The sequence below is a fragment of the Candoia aspera genome, chromosome 6 (genome assembly GCF_035149785.1).
Source record: "Candoia aspera isolate rCanAsp1 chromosome 6, rCanAsp1.hap2, whole genome shotgun sequence".
NCBI lineage: Eukaryota > Metazoa > Chordata > Lepidosauria > Squamata > Boidae > Candoia > Candoia aspera.
In genome coordinates, this window is record NC_086158.1 from 82,752,005 (window position 1) to 82,764,084 (window position 12,080).

The following is a 12,080-nucleotide window of genomic DNA, read 5'->3' on the forward strand; positions in this document are numbered from 1 at the left end:
TTGCTAAACTACAACTTTCGAAAACCCTCAACATTGGTCATTCCAGCTTTGGCTCCTGGTTAATGTAGTTGAACACAGGGAAAGACACAGACTCCCCACCGCTGATCAAAACTACTGATTTAGTGACAGGATCTATCTCAGTTTTCAACTCCATGAAATCTGAGCAAAAATGCCCTTGGGAGGGTAAATTTTTGGGGGGTGGGGGATCACTTTTCAAATGATTACAGTGATGCATGATCATTTTGATTGTTTAAATAAATGTTTCACAAAAGGAGAGATTACAACCTGAGATGTGGCCATTCTGACAAGATTTTCAGATCAATTACTTCACTTACCAACTGTCCTAGCAGAAGACTTTGTTGTAACAATTGGACTTCCCATCACTCCCTCTACATACAATGTTTAAACATTTATCATTGGAAAGGAAACTGTATAACTGGCCTGGGAAAAGTCACAGAAATATCTGGGATTTATTGCACAATTAACAATATGTGAAGGGGAAGGGAAAAAGGATGAATAACCAGAGCTGATCAGACTTAAGCTGAAAACAGAAGTAGAGGAAGAAGTATGGGATGTGCTGTAAAAAAGGCCATCCCTTACATATATACACACAGTGCCTCCTGAGCCATAGACTATATTAGGAATCAAACAATGAAGCATGTGTCAAAACAGCTTTTGAACTTCAGTTTTGAAATTCAGCAGAAAACATTATGTTCCTAAAAATGAATTTTTAATCTTCTTGCAGCCCAAAGCATCAATTTGTCAAAACCATGTTCTTACAAGTTACATAGAAAAGCAAAATGCAACAATGCAGGGTAAGAAAATTCTAAACATGAACTGAAGAATTGCCAGCAAAAGTGTTCTGGGAATTCCAATAATCCAGATTTACTTCATATCTATGTCTTCAACCGTAGTTGTTGCATGGATTAAGAAATTAACAATGCAATGTCATTCATATCTAAATCAGAAATTGCATTAAATTGAATTGGACTTACTCCCAACACAGAAGTAACTTTTAAGCTGCCCAGTCATTCTATGCGAGATGGGCAGGAGAGAAATATGACAAATAAATAAATAAACTCTCAAGTAAACAGACACAAGGATGGGATGTGGGTTGTGTTGCAAGAATGGCTGTCCCTTACATACATACATACATACATACATACATACATACATACATACATACATACACACACACACACACACACACACACACACACACACACACACACACACAGCCTCTTGGGCTACAGACTGTATAAGAAAAGAATCTCTTGGTTCAAAGGTTATTCCTGCTATAAATTTATGGGGGCCATGGATAGTTATCAGTAGTATTACAATAATTCTGGATTTCATTGCAGTTATTGTAAGGATAACTGAGATATGTTTGGAACGTAATTCATTGCCATAAATATTAACTAAACTCTTGCCATGTTCTGCCAATCCACTGCACCATTTTATTTACTTCAGAAGACATGTTTGCTCCTCAATTTTTAAAATCTTCTATTCCTCTATATGGCAATTTGAAGTGATCATGTGTTAATTTCATTTTGCAGGCCTTGCTTCAAAATATAAATCTATTATTTTTAAAGGAACAAGGTACCAAAGGAACCCACATACTGCATTCTCCTGTAGCAACTGCAACTGAAAATCAGTAATGCACAGTTACAAACACACTCATATACATGCTGCCTAGATCCAGTTTGCTGTTTTGTGTTTTCACGCTCTCTCTTTTCTACCAAGTAAAAGACAGATAAAACATGCCATTTCATTCGCTTCTACTTTGGGGAAGGGTAAATCTCTTGAAACAATTAGTTATCGCATATCCTTCCTTTTAAATAGCCATTAAAGATTTTTCAGAAATGTTTCCTATGCTATTTTACTGTATCAATCATGTTTGCATGTTTTTTAAATAAACACACATTAGAGCAGTGTTTCTCAACCTTGTCAACTGTAAGATGTGTGGACTTCAACTCCCAGGATTCCCCAGCCAGTCCACACATCTTACAGTTGACAAGGTTGAGAAACACTGCATTAGAGTTTTTTAAAATGCTTACTGCTCCAGGACACCGTAGGAAATTGAAATAGTTTTTGTCCAAAAAGCTCAAGACCAGATGGAGTCTCTGTTATTGTTCCCCTCCATCCATCCTCATATCAGGTTTAGAGCAGTCTGCATACACGAGTATGGAAGCTGAAAGCCACCCACATTTGCAGTTACTCTAAGTATGGATTGATTCTTCTGACCCAATTAGCTATTTAACGGGGTTTCCTTTTGTTGGGCCATTTCCCACCACAGGTTCAGATTTCAGCACCCTTGAATTGGGGGAAAAATATCCTCCAGTTTAACTACTGGGTGCAACGCTCAACAGGCTGCAACTCCCAGTTTCCCCAGAATAGAAAACAAGTGACAGCACAATGAGCAATTAGCCTCAGAAGCTATTCTTGGATGGGCTCTTAGAAGATGAGGAAGCTACCCAGTGCATGATAGCCAGATGTGACAATTCTCCCAATAACTCTTCTTCCAGTTTAAAGTGCCCTCAAGAGAGAAGCAGCAACCCAAGAACCAGGAAGGAAGGAGATGCTATCCCCTTCCATGGAGGTCTTAGCCTCTGCAGTGTTTCTCAACCTTGGCTGCTTGAAGATGTGTGGACTTCAACTCCCAGCCTGGCTGGCTGGGGAGTTCTGGGAGTTGAAGTCCATCCATCTTAAAGTGGCTGAGGTTGAGAAACACCGCTCTAAAGCAAGTGGAATAAGTTTGAACCCTCTACAATGTGACAGCATTCCAGCTATTAGAAGACAGCTATTGTGTCCCCCCCTCAAACTTTGCTTCTGCAAGCTAAACATTCCTAGGTCTTTTCGCCATTCCTCGTTGGACTTGTTCCTTTCACCATCTTGGTAGCCCTTCTCTGGACTTGCTCGTTTATCAACGTCCTTTTTAAACTGGGGCATGCACAACTGAACACAGTTCTCCAAGTGAGGCCTGACCAAGGCATAGTAGAGAAGTGTAATTACTTCCCGCAATCTGGACATCCAAGGTTCCAGCTTCAAACTTCTGTTTCTCTAAGTAAAATATTTTGAGGACTCCCTTATCTGTTTCCTGTAGACCATTCTGCTCCCAAGAGGAGTGATACTTTGTATGAGAAAGCTTTTTATATACCACATTCACAATAGCCCTCCTGCATCCCATAAATTTATTGCATTTCAGATCCAGAAAGCAACAATGGCAGACGGGCCTATTTATCTTATACAGAGACCCACACTTGAGATTATCTGAATTTGCCATTTAAATATGTATACACACCTGAGGCATGCTTTGATCAACCCACTGTTCCATTAAACCTCCTTTGCATTCAGGAATTCCTACTGCGTCCAGGAAATCAGAAGACATTTAATTCTTGGAAGGAGAGCAATGACAAATCTCGATAAAATAGTTAAGAGCAGAGACATCACACTGACAACAAAGGTCCACATAGTAAAAGCAACGGTATTCCCCATAACATATGGCTGCGAGAGCTGGACCATAAGGAAGGCTGAGAGAAGGAAGATAGATGCTTTGGAACTGTGGTGTTGGAGGAAAATTCTGAGAGTGCCTTGGACTGCAAGAAGATCCAAGCCAGACTGCTCACTTGAGGGAATGGTATTAAAGGCAAAACTGAAGTACTTTGGCCACATAATGAGGAGACAGGACACCCTGGAGAAGATGCTGATGCTAGGGAGAGTGGAGGGCAAAAGGAAGAGGGGCCGACCAAGGGCAAGATGGATGGATGACATTCTAGAGGGGACAGACTCGACCTTAGGGGAGCTGGGGGTGGCGACGACCAACAGGAAGCTCTCGCGTGAGATGGTCCATGAAATCACGAAGAGTCGGAAGCGACTAGACAAATAAACAACAACTCCTGAATTATGTGGCCAGCAGCTAAACCCATTATATAACACTTACATGTTAAGTAGTGGAAATTAGGAGAAGGAATTTATGGAACTGATATTCACCAAGATAAGCTGCAGTTTGAATTTTTGCAAGAAAAAAGAACTTTTGCTCTTGCAGTTCCCCATATATTCGTTCTTCCAACCAACCCCCCCCATTTTTAAAATTAGCATTTTTCAAAAGGAGATAAAAGAGATTTTTCCTGTCCCATATGATGTTTTTGTAACTAAATCAAGAGCTATAGATTTATTTTTATGTTTTGGCTTTAAATATATTGCAAGTTGCCCTAAATTTATAAAATAAGAATTGAGCTAAAGCAGGTAGATATTTATGATTTTTTTTTCAAGCTTGTGATTAGGCCAAAAGGAAACAGAAAAAGAAATGTAGCTATACTCTGCTTAGAAAGGAAATATCAAGGGCGAGAGAAAGAAAGAGTTTATATTTAGAATTAAAGAGCCTTGATGATAGTTTTACAAACAGCTTTCTCTTTGCTTCACCTCAATTTCTCTGCGCTATTTTAGGAGGCAGACAATACTAGCAGACAAAGCTTTGGGGGGCAGTGTCTCGCCAGGTTACACATGGATACTTGCTCTGTCCCACTAATTCTGCTTATTTAAAGCAGCAAGAATCGTTTTACCTACATAAATTGCAGTCTCATTCAGTAACAACCCCCACCCCAAGAGTAACACATACAAACATTGCACATAATCACATTGCAAAATAATGGCCCAGCTGATGCTTAAGGCAGTCTCCAGATAAATACCTGAGGAGTGACCTTTGAATATAATACACCAAGCGGCACTATTTATAAAAATGCAATGATTCCAACACGACTGCCTCCCAGATGCCAAGGCCCACGTTTATGCTCCCAAGGATAAATGGCTCTTGCTCACAAACACTGATTTGTGTGCCCAGTTCACACACCCAATGTTTGCATGGCAGGAAGGGAGAGATCCCAATAGTGTGAACTAGCCTGGTATAGTTCCAAGGGCTACCTTTGTACATGACCCTGAACCTCTCTCACGCTGAAGAGGGCTTTCCAATTCTCTCACCACAGTAGAAGGTATGATTTCCCACCCATCTAAAACACCTGCCTACTTTAGAGATCCAGACAGGTATTTCCAAAGTAATAGGTGATACTCACACCATTGGTTTAAGCTTGAATCTACAACCTCAGTAACTTCACTAGTCAAATAGTTAACTAACCTTCAGAATCTTACCAAGGTCTGTTTTTACAGATTAGGGTTAAGTGGATCCTGAGCTACATTTCAAATGTTTCTCTGTCAGAGACTGAGCTCTCACCGTTAGTGCTAAAGAAGAAAGTCCAAAATAAAGTTCCCTTGATAACCATGAGATGGTACCCTCAGTGAAAAGGAAAGCTAACATTTCTACCAGAAGACTACCGTGGGCCCAGAATGAAAAATGGCTCACTTCAAGCTAAAGCAGGAAGGGAAAGAAAAGGGTACATCCTCATTAACTCATACTCCAAGTTGCTTAATTCTGTCTCTTGGAAACACGGTTTACAAAAGTTCTTGAGCAAGGAGAATTTGTTTTAAACACATACACACATATACATACATACATACATACATACATTCTCTCTCTAACCCACATTCATACATTGGACAAAAATATTGGCTCTGAATCCATCAAGCAATTGGTAGTCTGTGCAGGAGTCCATGTCATCGTTGGCTTAAGTGGGACACAACATAAATGAGGCCCACCAACAGCAGGCCACGCACGCCCACCATCATAAGCAGGAAGAGCAGCAAGATGGACATCACTGGCTCCACCACCTGGTTGCCAAGGTGCCAAGTGGGGAAGCCCATGTTCACCAGCTGCTGATTGATGTCTGAAAACGGTGAACGCTCCCCAGGCCTCACGCCCTGGCGCTGCTGCTGCCGCTGGTAGTGCTGCGGTGGGTTAGGGACCGTGCTTGTTGTTGTGTTGAAAAAGCCCTGTTGAGCAAATACAAAGGAAGTGAGAAAATACAAGGGCTGTCTTTTAATCAACAGATATAGAGCTGCAAAAGGCAAAACCACAAATACAGCTCTTTAGGTAATTTAGAGTAGCAGTTTTTAACAAAGGAAGATCCCTGCTGGGTCAGCCCCAAGAAATACGTAGCTCAAAGAGGACTACAGGTAGTCTTCATTTAGCAACCACACTCGGGACCAGCAACTCAGTCATTAAGCAAAGCAGTCACTAAGCAAAACCACAACTGTGCTTATGATCTTATTTCAGCTTTCCTTTGCTTTACAGACCTGCAAAGGTCATAAAAGTGAAGATTGGCCATAAAGTTACTTTTTCATCACTGTCATGACTGAACGATTGCTAAACAAGGCAGTTGCTAAACAAGGACTACCTGTATTCCAAAACCAATTAACGCACAGTTAAGAAAAATGTAAGGAGAGACCCTTCCTGGATTTCAGAATCCATAACTCCTGGACCTTCAGTTGCCCCCAAGATCAGAATGGCCCTTCTGTTGTCATCCAGTGATGACTCTGCTTTTCTGCAGTCTTTGGAGATGAAAGTGAGGCTGACAACTCCTTAAGAATTGGTTATCTGGTTGGCCAATATGTTGCTTAAATGTTTTATTACTCTGGTTTTATGTATGCTTTTTATTTTTTCATGATTGTACAACTCCTAAAATCTACAGAAAAGGTGCTACACGTAGATGTTTCTGAGGCGGACACAACATCTTCCCACTCACGCTACAACAACTGAAATCAGAAGACATATTCCTCCAATATTGGACCCAACCCATTCTGATTACTAGGATTTGGTAACACTGTTTTCTATCTTTTACAATCAACCATACGCAATAGTGAATGCCATAGTCTAAGCCCCTGCTGCATGGAAAACTACTCCCTTTACTTTATCCCAATTCTCAATATTTAGTTTACAGGACAGCCCTGAATTATACTATTAACAAGAGAACAGGAAGGAATTTTCTACCTGCTTTCTTCACACCACAAATAAATGTATACATCATGATCTTGTTACTAATCTACATAATCAATCAGCAGCCCCAGCCAGCATAACAAATGGATGCTGAAAATTGTAGCTGATGAATGTAAGAAGGCCCACAGGTTACCTATCCTGCCTCAAACATTTAATTCCAATGGATATGAGTCTAAAAGAGAAGAGATGCAGCACAAAACCTACAGAACTTTAACCCACACACTCCCAAGCTATTATGCAAAGATATATACATTCCATCCTATCCTATCCTTAAAGAGTTCTATGCAGCTATAATTTAAGGCATCAAAATACAGTAGAAAACCTAAACAAAAGCATAGGGGAACTCAAGATGGACATCTGCTGATACAACAAGCACAATTTCTGCACATTACTCTTGGAAATTTTTAACAGATTTGGAAAGCCTGTGGATTCTGCAGAGAAAAAGCAATGATTAATGCAATGAAAATAATTTCACTAGGAACCATAAGCAGGAGTGTGACAGCTTGCTTTCTCTCAGGAATGCCCACCTACAGATGTATTATATAACACTCAACAGATTCCTTTCAGAATTAAAGACTAGAGAGAACAACACAAGTTCACTCAAGGTCTCACATACTTCACAAATACACATATATACAGCTGACATGTGAAATGACACAATTTAATATTACCACACTTTCCTAAGCCCATTTATATATGCTAATTATCATCTGAAATTGCAAAATAAATAAATAAGCATGCAAGCTTGAAGTAAGCTGAAGTTCAACCTGTTCCAATTTTCAGTGCAGTGCTTTATTCTTCCAAATCTCACAGATGGAGAGCTAGTAAAACACACACACACACACACACACACGATAAACTGCTCATGTCTTGCTTGTGAATTTAACCAAGGGTATCTGATTGACCATAGTGAGAAACAGGATTCTGGACAAGAGAGTGTGTTAGTCCAATCCAGAGTCCTTTGTATAATCTTTCTAATGATATGTAAATTGGCTCTGAAAATAGTTCTCTTCAAGCAAATTAAACAAAGTAAATAATCATGGATGAAGATAGAGCTGGGTGACATTTCAGATTCATAATGGAGCTTTATAATGGTGTATTCAAAAGCACAAATATAGCACCTGTCTGTAACTTTTACAAGAAGCCCCATCTTTTCCTGGAATCACTTGGCAACTTTAGAGGGCGCCCATGTGATCCTGGGAAAAGGTGTAGCTACTTTAAAAAGCTACAGATGCTACCTTTGTACTCTCACATACTCCTTAGCGCCTTTCTCCAATTTCCAAAGTGCTGTATCACAGTAGCAGAAAAGGTTTTCAAATTCTCACAGAACAATTCTAAGCAAAACCACAATACATACACCATTCCTCAGGAGTCGAGATGAGTTCTCCCTACTCTGAGTGGTCTGTCGTACTCGAGGGTCATCATCTTGTACAATATCTCCATTGGCTAAAATCCGCACCATCCTTATAGCAGTGTTGTGTTTGCTTTGTCACACCTGTAATTTACAACAGGAAGATTTTAATAAGATCACCAGTTCCTTGGGAACAAAGACCCAGATAAGAGGAACTGGCACATGCCAACACTATACATATTTAATCACTTTTCACCCTGCACTAATTCTAGCAAGAAACCTCTTATCACAAAGTCACAATAGCTAATACATGAGAATTCTAATATTGTACTGTTGCATTCTCCATATGTACATATATCTCTACTATGCATTAGCAATTTTCTTACAATCTTCTACAATTCAATTGAGGGGTACAATTAATTGAAATTATTTTTCCACTGCATGCAAGAACTTTTGAAATAATTCACACAAAAAGTAAGAATGATGGCTGCAAGATGAGGTATAAACGCAATGTTCTTTATCATATTCTATGGCAGCGCAGGATGACATTGTTTTGTGCATGGGTTACTTGTTACTCCACACCCTCATCTGAGCCAGAGAAGAGAGACGCCACATCCTATTCTCCCAACTAGAACTACTTTCCAGTTCAGTAATTTTTACCTGATCACAAGATTTTAAAGTCAAGTAAATCTGCAGAAGTATTAATTCTTGTTTCTGTAAACACTAAGGAAAATATTTTTCCTTACAAGGAAAATGAATCATGCCTTTTGTTTGTAAAATGTCATAATGGGCACTTATTTGGAAGAGACATTTCCCTCCTGGCTCAGAGAGAATGCCTGCTGCAAAGATACCCATCATCTCCATTTTTTTTTTTTTAAAAAGAATTCATAGTATAAGTTCCATAAATAGATATTTATTTATATTTCAAATTTAGTCACCACCCATCTCACTCAGACAGCAACTCTGAGATTTAAAACACAATCAGCATAGTATTCTACTAAAGATTGATTGATTTAATGTATATGGTCATCCATCTCAAACATATGACTTTGGGCAGCCAACAACATTTAAAAACAGAATAAAAACAATGTAACAAAACTATAGTTAACATAAATAGCAGTTGAGGCAAAAAATATATGATGTAACTTGTTAGTCAACAAATGGGTCCAGCTTAAATTGTTCTTAGATCTAGAAAGCAACTAGTCTTTCTCTTATTCCTTGGAAGAAAACAGGATTCCCAAGATTCCCATAGCCTCATCTACAGAGAATTCCTCACAACCCATTTAGTGTTAAATGCAAATCTGGAAAATATATGAATAAAAAGCAAGAGTGGTGTGATGCAACATCCCACCACATACTTTAGCTCAATGCAGTGAGACCAGCCTGAGCCTATTGCTACCTCTGCAAATAGTACTCTTTTAAACACAGACGATATGAAGCGTTAACCCACAAAACCAGGAAGTTCCTATTTCAGCACGAACCCATAACCTAACCTTGAACCTCAGGTCCTCACCTCTAGAAACAACCGCATTCGTGCTAAAAGTGGTGTTCAAAAAACACAACCTCAGAATGCACATGTCAATAATAAAGACAATAAGCAGCAAGAGAAACGACTAGCAAACAGCGATGGCGTCACAATTATTTTCTGGTGCCAAGGCTTGAATCCTAGAAAACGAGATGCGATACTCAACTTAGTCAACAGAATGCGTGAATTTTACGTCCAGGAAATCCTTCCCCTGGATTTGGAAACTGACCGCCCTTGCCCCACGAAGAGCGTTCTGTACATGGTCAGAGGCACGATTACTGTCTCGTTAGCTCCAAGGCTATACTTGTGACACGAACTAACCCCTTCCCAAGAGCCAGTAAGTTCAGAAAAAATTGCCGGTCAGTCTATGCTACATCCCAACGAAGTTTGCTCCGTGTTGGTTTCACAGCTGATAAATTGATTTTTACGGATGGAGTCACAACTCCCCCCCACGCCAACGAACCCACTCACCGCTCGCCTCCCTCTGTGGGCTCCTTTTGCTGACGTCACCCTTCCCTCCTTCCGCTGACTGCACAATATCTCCAGCCCGGCGGATTCCAGCAGACGTCATCACCGGAAATTACCCAAGTGAAGGGAGGAGAGAGAGAAAGAGCAAGGCGGGCGGCGCTCCCAGATGGAAATGTGGAATAGCGCCCTCTTCAGGCGCCACGACGAACGACAAGTTGCTCGGCGGGCCAGTACAGCGCTCAGGGACGACCGAAGCAAATTCCGGCGGGGGCGGCATTTTCTGACAGAAAAATCGCTGTCTGGATTAAAATAATTGCTGGGGGAGAGGGTTGCTCGCGTCTACAGGCAGGTGACGGCACCGAGCTAACTCGGTCCGGTTTTGGGAAGCTCAGCAGGGTCGGATCTGAATAGGGATTGGAATCTCCCCGAGCATTTCAGAGATGGAGGTTGACGAGGAAATTGGGGAGGGGAGAGGATGCAATTGCAAATCGCTGCTGCAGCATTAAATGGAGTCAGTTGGGCGCTTCCCACATTGCTGGGCTCCCGTTGGGAGCCTTCTTGGCCGAGCCCTGTTTGCAAGCAAGAAATCATTGCTGCGCAGTGTTGCCTTGCGCGGGCGCTCTGAAAAGGAGCCGCCTGCCTGATGCCGGTTCTGCGTCCCATTTCGTAGCTTCTCACCGTTGTGCGGAGCATCCCAGTCGCGCCCCATCATGGAGAACAAGTGGGAGGCTTGCAGTTTCGGGGGACAGGGGCTTTGTCTTTTCGCGGGAAAATAAGGGGGCCGGGTGAGGCACCCCTCACTGCCCGGCAGGTAAGTGCGGATTGGCCTGGGCATTTTGGTCAGGAGGGGCGCACTCTGATTGGCTGTAGCACTGTCGGCTTGCAAATGAAGACAAAAGGAAAGTCTGCTCACCTCCCCTTAATTTAAATTGTGATATCAGAAATTGGGCAATAGAATATTCGTTCGTTTGTTTGTTTGTTCGTTCGATTTTTATCCAACCTTTATTATTTTTATAAATAACTCAAGGCAGCAAACATACCTAATACTCCTTCCTCCTCCTATTTTCCCCACAACAACAACCCTGTGAGGTGAGTTGGGCTGAGAGAGGGGGACTGGCCCAAGGTCACCCAGCCGGCTTATATGCTCTTTTTCAGGACATGAGCTAAATCAGTGTTTTTCAAACTTGGTCACTTTAAGCTGGGTGGACTTCAACTCGCAGAATTCCCCAGCCAGCATGCTATTGCCGAGTTTGAAAAACCTAGAGATGGTACACAGGTGGCAAGTCTAGATTAATTTCCTTAAAGCATAATAGTGCTGGAGAAAATCTATCAGTGTGGCTGCTAGGAGCTGAAAACAACTTGATGGTACGTAATACGTACCTACATACTACAGTTAAAGGGAAAGAAATAAAGCCCAACAGAATTGACAACCTGAAAGGGGACTGAAGCTGTAACCATAGATCATGAAAGACTTCTTCCATGTTTGCTTCTCATGCAGACCATGATCTACCAAGGGTCACATTGGAAATGGCGAATTTGAAAGTTACCAGGGTGAGGTGGTGAAATGAACAGGGAAATGATTTCAAGGGTTTAGCCTAAAAGGTTCACAACCACATACTGTTTTATATGGTTTTCTGCCCCAAACTGGATGGAACTTTTATTTCTGTTTCTTGTTTGTCATTGAATTTGGCAGTGCAGTTCCTGGAGACCTTAAAAAAGGGTCCATGGCCATATGTGATTCATAGGCTGTGGATTTCCCACTAGGGGATACTCAGAAAGTAAACATGTTTTCTCTGTGAGAAGTGCCATTTTGTACAGTTCCCTTAAAATCAAGAACAAACATCAGAACT

At 41.2% G+C, this 12,080-nt stretch overlaps 1 protein-coding gene across 2 annotated transcripts; it reads right to left on the minus strand.

The window, feature by feature from the left end:
• Positions 1 to 442: 442 nt before the first annotated feature.
• On the minus strand, positions 443 to 10,331 carry FAM241B (family with sequence similarity 241 member B). 2 transcript variants are annotated; one of them, XM_063307529.1, is made up of 3 exons: positions 10,234 to 10,331; positions 8,244 to 8,381; positions 443 to 5,883 (listed from the first exon to the last, which is right to left on the minus strand). In XM_063307529.1, the coding sequence occupies exons 2-3, from the start codon at positions 8,346 to 8,348 to the stop codon at positions 5,608 to 5,610; spliced, it is 381 nt and encodes a 126-aa protein (XP_063163599.1). In that variant the 5' UTR covers positions 8,349 to 8,381; positions 10,234 to 10,331; the 3' UTR covers positions 443 to 5,607. The 2 variants fall into 2 exon arrangements, with proteins under 2 accessions (XP_063163599.1, XP_063163600.1); XM_063307530.1 differs by lacking the exon at positions 10,234 to 10,331 and adding an exon at positions 9,596 to 9,644.
• Positions 10,332 to 12,080: the final 1,749 nt, after the last annotated feature.

Bases quoted from the DNA above. Each gene is read 5' to 3' on its own strand.
- FAM241B (XM_063307529.1), bottom strand. From the start codon at position 8,348: ATGGTGCGGATTTTAGCCAATGGAGATATTGTACAAGATGATGACCCT. The intron at 5,884-8,243 runs GTATGTATTGTG...TTTGCTCAACAG, and splicing joins CTCGACTCCTGAGGAATGGT to GGCTTTTTCAACACAACAAC.